General features: G+C 36.5%; 1 protein-coding gene across 1 annotated transcript in view; it reads right to left on the bottom strand.

Moving 5' to 3' along the window:
• Positions 1–1,383: 1,383 nt before the first annotated feature.
• Positions 1,384–17,722, bottom strand: part of BRCC3 (BRCA1/BRCA2-containing complex subunit 3) — a 64,466-nt gene continuing 48,127 nt past the window's right edge. The window contains exons 8-11 of the mRNA XM_066356058.1: positions 9,323–9,454; positions 8,720–8,763; positions 4,152–4,321; positions 1,384–2,978 (exon numbers count right to left, since the gene is read on the bottom strand). Coding sequence (XP_066212155.1) covers positions 4,170–4,321; positions 8,720–8,763; positions 9,323–9,454 — 328 coding nt within the window. The 3' untranslated portion in view covers positions 1,384–2,978; positions 4,152–4,169. The remainder of the gene's footprint in view (positions 2,979–4,151; positions 4,322–8,719; positions 8,764–9,322; positions 9,455–17,722) is intronic.

Here is a 17,722-nt window from a genome sequence, read left to right as displayed (position 1 = left end):
AGGTTGATTGTTCTATATTTTAGTTGTAATTCTGGTTTGGTCTTGGAAGGAGGTGAATGTTACTTCCACCTACCCTGCTGCCATCTTGGATTGAGTCCATGATTATTTTTCCTTTGGAAAAAAGTTCATATTAATACTTCCAATTTCAGTCCAATACCATGAGGTTGATTTTACCTTTCCCCCTTTTCATGTTTGTAAATCATTTCTCTGACACTGAGAAACCTAGCTCTCCCTTTCATCAATATATTCACTTATTTTCTCAATTCACTAATTTTTTATCATAACCGATTGCTGGCTGATGTGTCATTAAGACAGGTGAGTGGAAATATATAGTAGGCAGATGGAAATGTAGGTCTAGAGTTCAGATAAAGGTCTAGATCAGGGGTCGGGAACCTATGGCTCATGAGCCAGATGTGGCTCTTTTGATGGCTGCATCTGGCTTGCAGACAAATTTTTAATTAAAAAAATGTTAAAAATATAAAACATTCTCATGTATTACAATCCATTCATTTCCTACCACTCATGTTCATGGTTGTGGGTGGCTGGAGCCAATCACAGTTGTCCTCTGGGACACCAAATTTTTATTGGATAATGCATAACATTCACAGGTCGTTTTATGGCTCTCACAGAATTACATTTTAAAACATGTGGCATTTATAACTCTCTCAGCCAAAAAAGTTCCCGACTCCTGGTCTAGATGGAGACACAGATTTGTCTGTCAACTGCATATAAGTAAGCAAAGATAGAGAAGCCTATGAATGAATTTGAGAATAGCCAAAGAGAAACACCAGAAGAGTAGAATAGGCAGAAGCCAAGAGAAATGATTTCAAAGAGCAGTATCCAATTGTGTCAATCGTGAAAGATTCAATATGAAAGGATAGGTATCTATTGACTTTCATTATGTGGAGCTCATTGGTGACTCTGGCAGGAGTGGTCTGAATGGAGTGATGTGTTAAAGGTCAGAATACAATGAGTTGAATGAATAGGAGATGAGAAAACAAAGGAATTTTAAAAAGTGTATATTGTTTCTGTCAGAGTTTTGGCTGTTATTGAAAACAGAATATGCTGACCAGAAGGAAATACAGGGTTTTGAGCTGAATGCAATATATTATGTAAGACAGATTGGTGCAGGTGGGAAGTAATGATACATCTTGCTCACATCACTCTTCCTTGTGATGCTTAACACTTAAAGACTGAACACTTAGCTAAAAGGAATCCTGGTAGTCATCTACTCTAACTTTATTTTTAAAAAGGAACATGAAACCCAGAAAAGGAAAGGGATATGCGCTTAAGTTTGGTCTGCAAAAGTATTTAAATCATTTTTTTCCACTTAGATTTTCCTTTATCACTTTTTCATAAAATAAGTACCACAACTCCTAGAACCTTATTTAATACTTACAATTTTTTATTTTGCAATAATTGTAGACTTACAGGAAGTTGCAAACAGTACAGTGAGTCCCATGTACCCCTCACCCAGTTTTTCCCAGTAATAAGATCTTACATAAGTATAGTACTATTTCAAAACCAACATATTAAAAATGGTACAACAGATCTACTAGACTGCAGACCTTATTCTGTTTCACATGATACAATAGTACAATACTCCTTAATAGATTGTAGAACTTATTCAGATTTTTACATGCATTCATTTGTGGGTATATATAGGTTTATGTAGTTTTAGCACAGATATAAATTCAGTTAACACCATAATCAAGATAATAGCACTGTTGCATCAGCACAAAGGAATTCCTTGTGTTATCTCTCAATAGTCACACATTACCTATACCCCTCAGTACCTATTTCTGGCAACCATTAATCTGTTCTTCATTTCTATAATGTTGTCATTTCAAGAGAGTTATATAAATTAATCATACAAAATATGACCATTTGAGACTTTTTTTCCCATTTATTATGATACCCTTGAGGTCCGTAAAAATTGTGTGTGTGTGTATCAACAGTCTATTCCTTTTCATTACAGAGTATCATTTCATAGTATAGACGGTTGGTTTAACTACTCAATTGCAGGACGTATGGGTTGCTTTCAGTTTTGAGCTATTACAAATAAAGATGCTAAAAACATTCGTGTTTAAATTTTCTTGCCAACGTAGGTTTTCGTTTCTCTGTGATAAAGGTCCAGCAGTTCAACTGCTGGGTCACAGGATACATGCATGTTTAATTTCATTAAAAGTTCATTTTACATCCCTATCAGCCACGCACGAGAGATCTAGTTTGTATGCTCAAAAGCATCTGGTATTTTCAATATTTTTTTTTCTTTAGCCATTTTGATGAATATGTAAGTAATAAGTCATTGTGATTTTAATTTGCATCCTCTGATGACTAATGAAGTTCAACATCTTTTCATGTGCTTACTTGCTATCTATAGACCCTCTTTAATGAAAAATGTCTATTCATGCCTTTTGCTCATTTTCTAATTGGATTGTTTCTTTACTGTTATATATTTTAGATTGATCAGATATATGGTTGGAAAATAACTCTCTCAATTTCCCTTTTAAATTTTTTGCAGAGCAAAAGTTTTTCAGTTTGATGAAGTCCAATATATCAACTTTTCCTTTTAGGAATGTGCTTGGGGATGAAGGCTGAGAACTTGCTGCCTATCCCAACATCCTGAAGATTTTTCTATGATTTTATTTCTAAAATTTTTAGTTTTACATCTTACATCTAAGTTTATGATTCACTGTGAGTTAATTTTTGTACAAGGTGGGCATTTTATGCCAAAGTTCATTTTTTGCCTCTGGGTGTCCAATTACTCCAGCATCATTTGTTGAAAAGAATCTCCTTCTTCCGCTGAATTGCTTTTGTACCTTTGTTAAAAATCACTTGGGCATATACCATACCATCTTGGTTATTCCTCCTGTATAGTATAGATACGTCTGGAAGTCAGGTAATGTGAGTCCTCCAACTTTTTCTTCAAAATCAATTTAGTTTAATTAATTTTATACCTGGATGTTTTCATTTACCTACAGGGAAAAAAAATAGAGAAGAACTATAGCTGTGAGAAATGAGGGAAAATACAGCATTTATACTGCATAAGCCCTAGCATAGTGGTTTTCAAACTTTAGTGTGCCTCAGAATCAGCTGGGGATTTCATGAAAACTTCTGAGTTTCACTCCCAGAGATGAAGTTTGACCTCGAAGTGATTCTGGTGATTCTGGACTCTACTTCCCCAATTCCCATTTTAATTTCCAGTATGCAGTGGGCTTGACTCTGTTCTGGAGACACACTTACCATTTGTGGTTACACATGGTAAGAATAATACAACAGACCTTTTTTAAAGTATTATTTTGTTATATCTTGAATCCTAAATATTTCTGGAAAAAAAATATATATATAATACAAATTCCTAGGTAAACAGGATCTGCTTGATACAATTTTACTCCAGAGTCAAATATGCTAGAACTCATCTATTTGGTCTAGACCAGTGGTCGGCAAATTGTGGCTTGCGTGCCACATGTGGCTCTTTGGCCCCTTGAGTGTTTAGCAAAGGCCAGCTTAGGAGTACCTTAATTAAGTTAATAACAATGTACCTACCTATATAGTTTAAGTTTAAAAAATTTGGCTTTCAAATTTCAATCGTTGTGCTGTTGATATTTGGCTCTGTTGACTAATGAGTTTGCCGACCACTGGTCTAGGCACCCACATAGATTTAACTTTGATAGGTATCTCAGAATACATGTTTCAGAGATCAAGAAGGAAGATATACTCCTTGTGAGCTTATTTTCTTGTCCAACATAAATATCATAGCTACAAAAATGAAACATTAAATAATCTTCCTTCAGTTTATTCTAGGGAGTGTATCTAAAAATAAAAATAAATATTTCCAAGTTAAACAATGGGAAAATAGATATTTAAAACATACTCCCCAGACATTTTATAACAGGTTATCATTGCCAATGCACCTTCCATAGCCTTAAAAATAAACTTTCATATTTGTCTTAAATTATCTTGCAATGCTCTTTGCAGTCCAGGTATAGGTAGAGGGCTCATTAAGCCCAATGAAACTTTTAGGAAGGTGTCTTGGTTTATTCCATGCATAAAACTCATCCATTGGGATATAAAAAGAGATACTCCACTGTCTACCTACACCTGAGGTGTGTGAGTTTTCAGACCATTGAAGAAAACAGATTTTTTACCCCATTTCGTCTTCCACTTTATTCTAGAGAGGAAAGTTCTTTCATAAGCTCTTCCTTTTCTTGTTGAAGCTCCTGCAAATGCTGTTGGTTTTGCTCCAGTCTGTCCTCCAACCACTGTAGGAGAGGCCCGCTGACTGCTGACATCTGACTGCACAGGTTCTTGGTAAACACTTCAATAGGAAAAATACAGATGAGAAAACGCTCCACCACCAGCACCCCTCCAACTGGAGCACAGAAGGGTTTGAAGGAGGCAGTAGAAAAAGTACAATAAATAGGACTGGCAGACAATTTTGTATGGCCAGCCAGAGGAAAGACAGAACAAAGTTATTTATCCTGAGGCATTCCTGAACATCCCTGGATCCATAGGCCAGAGGGAGGCCTAGCTAAGCAGAGAGCAGAAACTGACCAGCTCTTTACTCCCTTAGGCAAAAAGACTAAGAGCTACAGAAAAGTTCCTTTCCCTAGCCCTCAGCCCTTCCTGCAGTGTAAATGACCAGAACTTCCTGGAGAGCTAGAACTCTGCCTTCTGCAACTTAGTTTTCCACAAGTCCAGCAGGAAAATTGCTTCTCAAATATGTACACTGAAGAAATAAATACACTAATGCAGCTCACTTGGAAATAAGGAAAACCTAGAGATGAAGAGTAAGAGTTATCATCTTTCACACCTTACTATGAATGTTATCTTCATAGATACACCAGGATTCAATGGCACTTTTTAAAACAAACTCCACCTAATGGAAATATTTTCTGTTGCATAGTATATGACTTATATGTCCCGAGATAAATGTGTGTGTGTGTGTGTGTGTGTGTGTGTGTGTGTGTATATATATATATATATATGCATGAGTGTATATGGTGTGTGTGTATGTATACTTTAGAACAGGGGTCTCAAACTCAACTCAGCATGTGGGCCGCAGAGCAAGATGCTAGAGAAATGAAAAATACAAGTAGGCCCCTAGGCTTACTTAATTTTATCCAAAATATTTTGAACTTCGTGGATTAGTCTGCGGGCTGCACAAAATTGTTCGGCGGGCCGCATGTGGCCCGCGGGCTGCGAGTTTGAGACCCCCTGCTTTAGAATGAAAAATATGATTTTGGATGTTACTTTTCCCCCACATAACAATATGCTATAGATATCTTTCTGTGTCAATAAAGATCTAGCTTTCCTTCTTGGGACTATAAAATATTCATCAGAATGGATGTACCAATTTAATAAATCCTCTAATGATGGACATTTCAATGGCTTCTGTTTTCTTCTGCTATTATAAACACTGAAATTAACACCCCTTTTAAACTTATTTTTATACACTTGTCCTAGAAATTTTGATGGACAAATTTCTGGAAGTGGAATTGCTATATTCAAGTCCATGTATATTTAAAATTGATTATGCTTTTGGACAGGAGTGTGGTGGTTACAGGGGATGGGGGAAGGGAAGGAGGGAGAGGGAGAGGGGGAGGGGGAGGGGTACAGAGAGAACTGGATGGAGGGTGGCAGAGGACAATCTCTCTTCGGGTGATGGGTATGCAACAGAACTAAATGACAAGATAACCTTTCTTTGAATGTATGTACCCTGATTTATTGATGTCACCCCATTAAAATAAAAATTTATTTATTAAAAAAAAATTGATTATGCTTTATATTCCAGATTGTACAAAAGTATACTTCCAGGGACAAGTACTATAGATAGGAGCATTCACTTTCCCACATCCTCATTAAATTATCTGTTTAATGTTTGCCAAAAGAAAAGGGGAAAGACTGATAATTTTATCTTAATCCATACTTCTATTATAGATTATTAGGAACAATTTCATTTTTCTATAGGGGTCTAGAAAAGTCTTCTTTTACATCGAATATATTGGGGTAACATCGGTTCACAAACCCATACAGGTTTCAAGTGTACAACTCAACAAAACTATCTGATCTGTACACTGCATCGTATGCCTGTCACCCCAAACAAAACCTTTTTCCTTTCCGGTTTCTAGCCCCTGCCCCCCCTCCCCCGACCCCCACCCCTTTCCTTCTGGCTATCACCACACTGTTGTCTGTGTATATGTGTTATGTGTATCTAGTTTTTTGGTTAATCCTTTCACCTTTCATCCAGTTCCCTCACCCCTCTCTCCTCTGAATTTTTAGTCAGTCTTTTTTTTTATTTTTTTGAGTTCAGAGTTTCAGATTATAGTTAGGCTATTACCTATCTAAAGTTTAAAAAATATCCTTTTATATTTTCCTCCTATATTTTTTTCCTTTTTAAATGAGTTTTACAAAGGTATAATTTACAGACAATAAAATAACCTCATTTTAAGTGTACAGTTCAATGAGTTTTGACAAATGCACATACCTAATAACCACCCCTAGTCAAGGCATAGGCCATTTCCATCAGCCCGGAGGCCTTCTGAAGTTCCCTTTGTGGTTAATGCCCCTTCACTTATGGCCCCAGCAGCTACTAATGTGCTTGCTGACACCATAGGTTAGTTTAGTTTTGCTTATTCTTTTTAATTTTTTTTATTCATTTTAAAGAGGAGGGGGGGAGATAGAGAGAGAGAGAGAGAGAAAGAGAGAGAGAGAGAGAGAAGGGGGATGAGCAGGAAGCATCAACTCCCATATGTGCCTTGACCAGGCAAGCCAGGGTTTTGAACCGGCAACCTCAGTGTTTCCAGGTTGACGCTTTATCCACTGCGCCACCACAGGTCAGGCTAGTTTTGCTTATTCTTGAAGTTTATATAAATGGAACTACAGAATATGTAGCATTTTCTGTGGTGCTTCTTTCACTTGGCATACTGACCTTGTGATTCATCCACGCTGCTCGTGTTATCAGTAGTTGGCACTTTTTGTCACTGAGAAGTGCTCCGCTGTATGGACGGATTTCACTTTGTCCATTCACCCACTGACAGACATTTGGGCGTTGCCACTCTTTGGCTATTGCGAATAATGCTGCTGCTGTGAACATTCCTATACATGTTTTTGTTTGAACACGTTTGCAACTCTCTGGGGTATATGCCTATGACAGCAATTGGTGGGGCATTTGGTAATTGTAATTGCTAACCTCTTTCCCAAAGTGGTTTTACCAATTTAGTAGTAAAAGTTTAAATATAGCTGGAATTTATTTTTGTGTAGGATGTTAGGTAGGGATCTAATATTCCCCCTAATGGAAACAGAATATAAGTCCATGAAGGTTAAAATTGTCTCTTTTGTTCAGCACTGTACCCCAGTGCCTAGAATAGTGCCTAGTTTATTCCTATTTCTTGAATGAATAAACTAGCAAACAAATGAACTCTCTCAATACTATATAGTGAGTAATTTATCCTTTTAAAATTGATTTGAAGCAATATCTTGCTTAAATATATATATATATGTGTGTATATATAGAACTCTTTAGTTCTACTGATTTGTCTACCTCTGACTTAAATTTCTGTCACTTTAGAGCAGTGGTTCCCAACCTTTTTTGGGCCACGGACCGGTTTAATGTCAGAAAATATTTTCACGAACCAGCCTTTAGGGTGGGACGAATAAATGTATCACGTGACTGAGACAAGCATCAAGAGTGAGTCTTAGACAGATGTAACAGAGGGAATCTGGTCATTTTTTAAAAATAAAACATCGTTCAGACTTAAATATAAATAAAATGGAAATAATGTAAGTTATTTATTCTTTCTCTACAGACCAGTACCGGTCCACGGCCGGGGGGTTGGGGACCACTGCTTTAGAGTATGGCTACATTTTATATATTACCAACTTTTAACTCTTTGTCATGTTTTACCTCCAGATATAAAGGATGGGACATATACACTAAACCATCTCTCTTTTTATTTCCTCTCAAAGTAATTACCTGTAACACTTGAAAGCCTCCCCTTCTTCTTCACTGGTAACTTTGTCAGCCACTGGGGAAGACTGCAAAGAATGGCCTGGGAGTCAGCGTTAGAGAGGAAGTGTGGTGGGGAGCTGTGTATGTTGGGGAAATGTCATTTCATATATTGTGTTGAGCTTGCTATTCCTTGGCCTTGTATAGGAAGTCCTTTTATATTTATTGGCATGATTACAATTTCCTCCCTCATGCCCTCCCAATCATCTGTCTGTCTGTCTAGCCATCTCTTTCAACTCCCACCACAGTATGATAGTGGTGTGCTAGAATCAACTTAGACTAGCTCATGAGAGCCAATCATTGAAATTTCAGGAAGTTTATGGTTTGACAGAGGCCATATTAGTTGTTTGAAATCAGCCATGGAGGGGTATTATACCATGGAAACTGGCAAGCACACTAAATCAGAGCCCTCCGCCCTCCCTGAGAACTGGTTATTAAACATGTACCAGCACACCACTGAGGAGATCTATCGTAAAACTTATTCCTGTCTTTCCTCTAGTCTTACTCTGGGTAGCATTTATATTATTCAAGGGCCCAAGGCATGCAATAGAAAAAGCTGAGAATAGGATTAATGAATGGCAAAGCTTTTGGGAAAGAAAACTTGAGGATAACTCGTACCCATTACTTCAATCATTTAAACTAAATTTGCTTCTGTCAGTTGAGTATTTTGGAGATCACTGCCTATAGTCAAGAAAAAAAAAATCTTACCTGAGCCATTATGGATCTTGGTTACTGAGTCCAGATGTGTAAGACTAGAGGGAGAAAATAGTTTACGTTAGTAACAAAGCAGCAGTCAAAAATCATTAAAAAATTAACAATAACAGAAATTTAAATTACACATATTATACCAGACCTGTCAGATGGATTAGATGAATATGTGTAATTTAAATTTCTGTTATTGTTAATTTTATAGTGATTTTTGAGATGTGACTTTATTCAGAACTTGGATATAATTCAAAGAGATAATTTTGAAATTACTCTCTCTCACTGAAGCTTTCACACAGTACACATTTATTGGGTAAGACACAGTGCTTGGCGTCGGGGCTACTAACACATTGTAGTTTATGATATATTTTACAACCAAAGAAAGTGTGTTTTCCCTTGGAGGATCCAAAGTGCACGAGGAGATAACCAAATGTTAACGAGATTGCTATCATACAATGTGAGAAACACGACTAGAGACTGCTCGAAAGCATTCTCACAAAGAGGAAAAAGGAAAAGGGGGTCCAAGAGGGGAGCTACTCAGATGAAAGCACAGAAGAGGACAGTCGGGCCCGGGCCCTAGAAGTGAAGAAGAGGAGTGAAGGGTACCTGTGGATCCTCCTATATGCATCCTGCTCCTCTTGGCACAGGATCTTGGGCAGTTCAACTGCTGATTCAAGGCACACTTTCCCAATGGTTACATGAGGTACAATATGGATGGGGATTTCAATTCTCTCATACCTGCAAGACAATATGAATGCAATTTTAATTCACAATTTTACTTTTAATTCTTGTGTCGAATTTTAATGACAAAAACATTTTAAAACTACAAACCTATGTTAATAGGAATACGGTATGTAGTGACATCAGCAACATAAAATGAAGGGGTATAACTGCATAGTAGAGTTTTTGCATGCAATTAAAATTGCTAGATGTGGAACCTCAAAGGAATCTTTAGGTCCCTTAAACTATTTTCATTGCTCCGAAAGTCACAGAAATTCAAGATGACAAAGGTGAGAATTCTGCTAGCTCTAACAAGCTAGTTTACTTTTCTGTGACACTCATTTATGTGATTTAGTTTCAAATGTACATGAGATAGGTTTTAGAGAAATTATGTCATAAAGATATGACCACTGTAAACAGTCAATTGATTCAGTCACTGCACTGGGTCATATAAATGGTTTGACATTGAGCTTGCTTTCCTCTCCCATTTCTGTAGAATTTTTAAAAATAAAGTGATTTTGGATTAAAAAAAAAGAAAATAGAAATAAATCTAAATAAGAAATGTTCAAAATCTACATAGGAAAACTTAACTTATACAGACACAAAAATAGAGAAAATGGAAAGAAATCCAGTGAGGCCTTTTATTTCTTTTTATGCCTTACTTGTTTGGCTAGAACTGCCATTACAATGTTGTGTAGAAGTGGTGAAAGTGGGCATCCTTATCTTGCTCCTGATCTTAACCCTTTGAGTAAGTAGTGAGTTGTTTTCATGCTCGCTGACCCCCAGGAGTGAGTGGGGTTTTTTTCTCAAAAAATGAAATTGCCTGACCAGGTGGTGGTGCAGTGGATACAGCATCGGACTGGGATGTGGAGGACCCAGGTTCGAGACCCTGAGGTCACCAGCTTGAGTGCGAGCTCATCTGGTTTGAGCAAGGCTCATCAGCTTTTGCCCAAGGTCGCTGGCTTGAGCAAGGGGTCACTTGGTCTGCTGTAGCCCCCCCAGTCAAGGCACATATGAGAAAGCAATCAATGAACAACTAAGGAACCGCAATGAAGAATTGATGTTTCTCATCTCCCTTCCTGTCTGTCCCTATCTGTCCCTCTCTCTGACTCTGTCTCTCTCACAAGACAAAAAATGAAATTAGTTCCAGTTCCAGTTTTATTAACTTAAAATCATGTTTGATAACCAATTGATAGAACATACATTTGCCTTTTTTTAATGCTGCCTTACACATGTATGCTTGTACTCTGGATGGTTAGGAGGCATGAGGACGTACATGAACGTTCATGCTACTCAAAGGGTTAAGGAGACAGCTTTCAGGCTTTCACTATTAAGTAAAATGTTAGCTGTGGGTTTTCATAAATACCCATAAATGTTGAAGAATGTTCCCTAGATTCCTAGTTTTCTGACTTTTATCATGAAAGAGTGTTGGAACTTGTCAAATGCTTTTTGTGCATTGACTGAGATGATTATTTTCCCTCATTCTATTAGTGTTGGATATTACATCAATTAAATTTTTTTATGTTGAATCTCATTTGTATGCATGGGATAAATCCCACGTGGTCGTGGTAATAATCCTAATATGCTGTTAGATTCAGTTTACTGGTGTTTTGTTGAGGATTTTGGCAACTGTATTCATAAGAAATACTATTTTGTAATTTTCTTGTCTTCTTTTGTGATAAATTTGTCTGTCTTTGGTATCAGGTACTCTGAGCCTCAAAAAATGAATTTGGTGATTTCTTCTTTCTTCTATTGGTTAAGTGTGGTCCTTAATTTCCACATATTTGTGAATTTTCCATATTTCCACTGTAAATGATTTCAGATGTTATTCCATGTTTTTATAAAAGATGTTCTCTATGATTTCAATCTTTTGACATTTATGGGGCTTGCTTTGCAAACTAGCATGGAGTTTGTTCCATGTGAACTTGAAAAGAATGTGTATTCAGGTGTTGAGTGGAGTATTACGTGTAATTGGCTTATACTATTGTTTAATTCTTGTATTTCCTTTTATTTATTTTGTAGCTGTTCTCTCCTTTACTAAATGTGGTGTGTTGAAGTCTCCCACTACTAATGTTGAACCATCTACTTCTCCCTTCAATTCTGTCAAATTGTGCATGATATATTTTGAGGCTCTTTTGTTAGGTGCATATGTTTATAATTATTGTATCTTCTTATCTGATTGACACTTTTATCATTATATCCTTTATCTCATAACAATTTTTGTCTTAAAGTCTATCTTGTCTGATAACAGTAGAGTCACTTCACTCTTTATTATTTGCATAGAATATCTTTTTCCAATCTTTGACTTTCAACCTACTTTTACCTTAGTATCTAGTCTTTTGTATCAAGTTTTTTTTCTTTTATCCATTTTGCCAATCTCTGCCTTTCAATTGGAGAATTCACTTATACTTACATATAACATAATTACTGATTTTTGAAAAAGACTTCTGCCATTTTGCTGTTTTCTGTATATCATAACTTCTTTTGTTCCTCAATTCCTCCATTAGAAAGACATTTTTCTACTGTACCATTTTGATTCCCTTCTCAAATTTTTTTTACTATATATTTATTTTCTTAATGGTGACCCTGGAAATTACAATTAACATTTTAATTTATAACAGTCTAGTGCAAATCAATACCAACTTAGTTCCAGTCATATACACATTGCTTCTATATAGCTCCATTCTCATCCTTTTATATTATTACAAATTACATCTTTATCCAATGTATCTTATCAACTTAGACTGATTGCTTTATGTAGTTGTCTTTTAAATCACAGAGTAGAAAAAAGAAGAATTACAAAATTGGAAATACATTAATACTGATTTTCATATTTAACTATGTAATTATTTTGCCAGTATTCTTTATTCCTTTGTGTGGATTCAAGTTACTGTCTAGTGCCTTTTAATTTCAGCCTGAAGGACTATCTTTAGCATTTCTTGTTGGGCAGATCTACTAGTGACAAAATGCTCTCAGATTTTTTAACCTGGGAAATATATTCAATTTCTCTTTCATTCTTAAAAGGGTATTTTGCCAGAAAAAGAATTCTTGCCTGGTTTTATTTTATTATTATTTTTTGTTTATTTATTTCAGAGACAGAGAGAGAGTCAGAGAGAGGGATAGTTAGGGACAGACAGACAGGAACAGAGAGATGAGAAGCATCAATCATTAGTTTTTTGTTGCGACACTTTAGTTGTTCATTGATTGCTTTCTCATATGTGCCTTGACCGTGGGCCTTTCAGCAGACCGAGTAACCCCTTGCCAGCGACCATGGGTTCAAGCTGGTGAGCTTTTGCTCAAACCAGATGAGCCTGCACTCAAGCTGGCGACCTCGGGGTCTCGAACCTGGGTCTTCTGGATCCCAGTCCGATGCTCTATCCACTGTGCCACCGCCTGGTCAGGCTGGTTTTATTTTTTTTTTAATCAGCATTTAGAATAGGTCATTACATTGCCTTTCTGCCTTCCCAGTTTCTGAAGAGAAATTGCCTCTCAATCTTATTGAGAATCCCTGGTATGTAATAATTTACTTCTCTCTCATTGCTCTCAAGATTCTCTTTGTCTTTGGCTTCTGACATTTTGACTGTATATCTCAATATGGATCTCATTGACTTTATCCTGCTTAGAGTTCTTTGAGATTCTTGGATGTGTAGGTTAATGCTTTTCATCAAATTTGGGGAGTTCTTGACCATTATTTCTTCACATATATTTTCTGCCCTTTCTTTCTCATCTTCTACTAGGACTCAAATTATGAGCATATTGATATTGTTTACAAGTGTCCCACAGGTCTCTATTCATTGTTGTTGTTTTTCTTTTTTCTTTCTGCTCAGACTGGGTAATCTCAACTGACCTACCTGAAAGTATAATGATTCTTTCTTTTGTCTTCTCAGATCTACTCTTGAATCTCTCTAGTGAGTTTTTCATTTCAATTATACTTCTCACTTCCAGAATTCCTATTTGGTTGATTTTTATAATTTCTCTCTTTATTGATAGCCCCTACCAAATATTCTCTACCATTCTCGTGGTTTTCTTTAGTTCTTTGTACAATGTTTCCTTTAGCTTTTTGAGATATTTTAAATAGTTGATTGAAAGCCTTTGTCTAATAAGTCCAATGTCTAGGCCTCCGATGGGAATCTTTTTATGAATTTCTATTTCCTGTTTAAAGCCCGTAATTTTTTTCTTTGAATGTCTATTTTTTTGTTGTTGAAAGCAGAATATTTGGAACATTGTAATGTGGTTCCTCTGGAAATCAGATTCTACTCTCTCCCCAGAGTTTGTTGCTGCTGCTCATTTTATCTAATTTTGTTTGTGTGTTTAATGACTTTCCTGAACTAATTTTTTATAGTCCATATTCTTTGCTATGTGTGGCCTCTGAGGTCTCTGTCCTGTTAGCTTAGTGGCCATATAGTGACTTGATTGAGACTTCCTCAGATGCTGAAATACTGATGTGTTTTTTTTTTCTTGATTAAGCACTTACCTAGTGGCTATAAAGATCTGATTAGTTTCAAAAAAAAAGTTCTGATTAGTTTCTAGAGTTCCAATAAAGTTGATTCCGACAGTGTTTACAGATGATTCGCTGCTTTGTAGAAGACTTTTGAAATTTCCTACTGTGCCATTTTTATGTCACTCTATTCACTTTTTTACTCAATATTTTCCTCTTTCTCATTCATAGTGGGAAATTTCTACTGATCTATCATCAAAGTTTACTGACTCTTCTGTCGTCTCCTTTTAGTTATCAAATCTATTCAGTGAGTCTTGTATTTCAGTGATTGTATTGCTCAGTTCTAAAGTTTGCACTTGGTTCATTATGCTTTGCATTTCTTTGCTCAGACTTTTAATTAAACATTTGTTGCAAGAGTATTTGTGATTAGTTTTTTTGAATATTTTTATAATACTGTATTTCCCCATGTATAAGACGCACATTTTTTCAAAAAATTTGGGGATCTAAAAACTGGGTGCGTCTTATACAGTGGTTGTATATTTTTTACTTAGATTTCCTGCTTTTTCATGTTTGTTTTTGTGCTCATTGTTGAAGACAGTGATTCGTCATCAGACCCAAATGAGGACAAGCTAATGGATGAGTTTTGACAGTGATAAGGAGTTGTGTGAATTTTATGATGAATAAAACTTGAGTTCAGTAACTTTATGTAATGCATTTTTTTTTTCAAATTCGGGCTCCCATATTAAGGAGTGTCTTATACATAGGAGCGTCTTATACATGGGGAAATACGGTAGTTGCTTTAAAGTCTTTATCAGATAATTCCTCCATCACTGTCATCTCAGTGTTGGTTATCTGTTGATTATCTTTTCCCATGCAAATTGAAACTCTTGTGGTTCTTTATATGCAAAATAATTCTGAATTGCACCCTGGTTATTTGATTATTATGTTAAGAGATACTGGGTCTTATTTGTATTCCATGGATAATTTTTGTTTTAGTAAACAATCTGTCTAGCTAAGTTCGGGTTGAAATTTCCACAGTGGGCTGTGTTTCCAATGTCCACTCAAATTTCAGAGCTTTTTTAGTGCTCTTCAGATCTTTCCTGCATGTGTACTACCCAGTGGTCAGTATGGGACCTATGTGGTGGTCTGCCAATTATTTAGTTCTCAGTTATGCTAATTAGGATCAGATCTATACATACATGGCTCAAAAGTGAGCCTAGAAATTGATAAACAATTTTATGAAGTTGCTTTATCACATTCCTCCCTTTATGTGATTTCCTGGAGACTACCCTTTTTGGTCTTCCTGCCAAAAACTTGGAATAGCAGTTACTACTCTTTCATACTCTTTCATGATTAAGCCTCTGTGTGCACAGAATGTTTAGTAACCTGGCTTCCATTCTTAAGTCAAAAATTATTATCATCATTAGCAGAAACAGCAGCAGCAAGAGTTCTCTTAACAAATAGAATAAACTGTCCGGGAAGAAACAATTTTTAAGATTAGTAACTCATAGCCAGATACCTGAAATCTTACATTTAGTGATTCCTTAGAAAAATGGCAGGCTCTCAACCCAATCACCCTAAAATGAAGCTTTCACTGAAGCCAAGATCACAAAAATGAGTTATCACTCATCTTTTTGTTGCCCTGTTCTTAAAAAGGATGAAGATAAAAAGAAAATAAACCTAAAAACATGACCACTGATGAAACAAATAAGTGAAAAAAACAAGAAAATTTAACATATCAACATCATATCAGTAAATCTAGTATAGGATACTGTGAAATGGGAATAACCAATAAACAAGGAGAAAATCTCTGGGAACTTAAAAATATAAAATTGCTAGAATAAAAACTTCAATTAATAGGTTAGAAGATAAAATCAAGAACATACTTGAGAAAATAGAACAAAACAAAACAAAAAGCAAGAGACAGACAAGAGAGACAGAAAATAGGAGTGAGCCTTCCCTTGGTGGCGCAGTAGATAAAGTGTTGATCTGGCATGCTGAAGTTGCCGGTTTGAAACCCCAGGCTTGCAAGACACATACAAGCAACAACTTCAAGTTAATGCTTCCCACCCACCCCCACCTCTGTAAAAAAATCAATCAATAAAAAAATCTTTTAGATAGAAAAAAGAAAATTAGTGAAAAGGGTCAATCTGGTCAATCTAGGATCTTTAATATCTGACTAATAGCACTAGAAAGAGAAAAGGGAAAATGGGGAGGAATTAACAAAGAATAGAGAAAGGATATGACACATCTGTCCTACTAACCTATGGGGAGAAGGGAGAGAATCATAGGAAAGAAAGCTGTTACCTTTTTATGTTGGGGCTTCAAGTGCATGAGAGAGGAGAAGTTTATTGGCTTAGTGAAGGGGAGCACTGCCCATGAATAAGAACTTCTGCCCTGACTCCAAAAACCAGTACTAGACCAGGAAACCTTCTTTTCCTATAGCAGAAGTTTGTTTATATCATCTCCCCAACACTTCAGATGCCATCTTAGAGTCAAACACGGGGAGACAGGGAAGTAACTGAAAGGGTAAGAAATTACTCCCCAAGGACTGATTTAAGCTTAATGAAACTTTAAATTATGGGACTGGACTGAATTATAAATAAAATTTTGGCTTCCCAGGTACTGATTAGGTTATGGATTATTTTATCTCGGGATACATAAATAAATAAATAAATAACAATAGCAGAAAATTTCTCAGAGCTGAAGGACAAGTGCTGTCTGACTGAAAGAATCCAGCAACTTGAATTATAGAATAACCACACTCTAGTTATATCATAGAAAATTTCACAAACTCAAGAATAGAGAAGTTCCTAAAAGCTTTCAAACAAAGGAAGCCTACAAAAGAACAAGAATTAAACTGGTCAAAGACTTCTTTAGTAACACTGGATGTTTAAAAACAATGAAATTATCAATGCCTTTAAAGTTTGTTTTTTTGTTTTTTTTGTTTTTTTTATTTTTCTGAAGTTGGAAGCAGGGAGGCAGTCAGACAGACTCCCGCATGTGCCCAACCTGGATCCACCCGGCATGCCCACCAGGGGGCGGTGCTCTGCCCATCTGGGGCGTTGCTCTGTTGCGACCAGAGCCATTCTAGCACCTGAGGCAGAGGCCATGGAGCCATCCATCCTCAGCGGCCTGGGCCAACTTTGCTCCAATGGAGCCTTGGCTGTGGGAGGGGAAGAGAGAGACAGAGAGGAAGGAGAGGGGGAGGGGTGGAGAAGCAGATGGGCGCTTCTCCTGTGTGCCCTGGCTGGGAATCAAACCTGGGACTCCTGCACGCCAGGCTGACGCTCTACCACTGAGTCAACCGGCCAGGGCGCCTTTAAAGTTTTGAGGGTGAAAATACCAATTTAAAATTCTTTATTCATTAAGGTTATTAATAAAGAATAACAACATTTTTTCAGAAAAGCATGGACTTAGAAGGTTTAATGTGAATGCACATCTTTCTTATGAAGTTACTAGATGGTCTTTAACAGCAAAATGATAGAATGAACCAAGAAAGGTCACATGATTCCCAGATAACAACGGATCTAACCCAGGACTAGAATGAAGCAAAGTCCCAGGATATTAGCTAAAACCAGATTAGGGTAGGTAGATGGCGGGTTTCAGGGAGCAATCCTAGGAAAAGCAAGGAATCCAAAGAACTTTATGTTACTCCTAATAATTTGGAGCTCAGAAAGGAGATAAAGGCAGAAAAATAAAGGGAGAAAGGCCATTCCAAAACCTTATGAAAAAGCAAAGAGCTATACAAGAAATGAAGTAGAATTGTAGTATACCACTTTATACTGCTTGGTTATATATGGAAGTTACGTAATCATAATATAAACACTTTATTTTCTACTCTTAGA

This window comes from Saccopteryx leptura, chromosome X (assembly GCF_036850995.1).
Source record: "Saccopteryx leptura isolate mSacLep1 chromosome X, mSacLep1_pri_phased_curated, whole genome shotgun sequence".
Classification (NCBI taxonomy): Eukaryota; Metazoa; Chordata; class Mammalia; order Chiroptera; family Emballonuridae; genus Saccopteryx; species Saccopteryx leptura.
The sequence above is the reverse complement of the archived record's forward strand: the minus strand, read 5'-3'. Positions and strand labels throughout refer to the sequence as shown.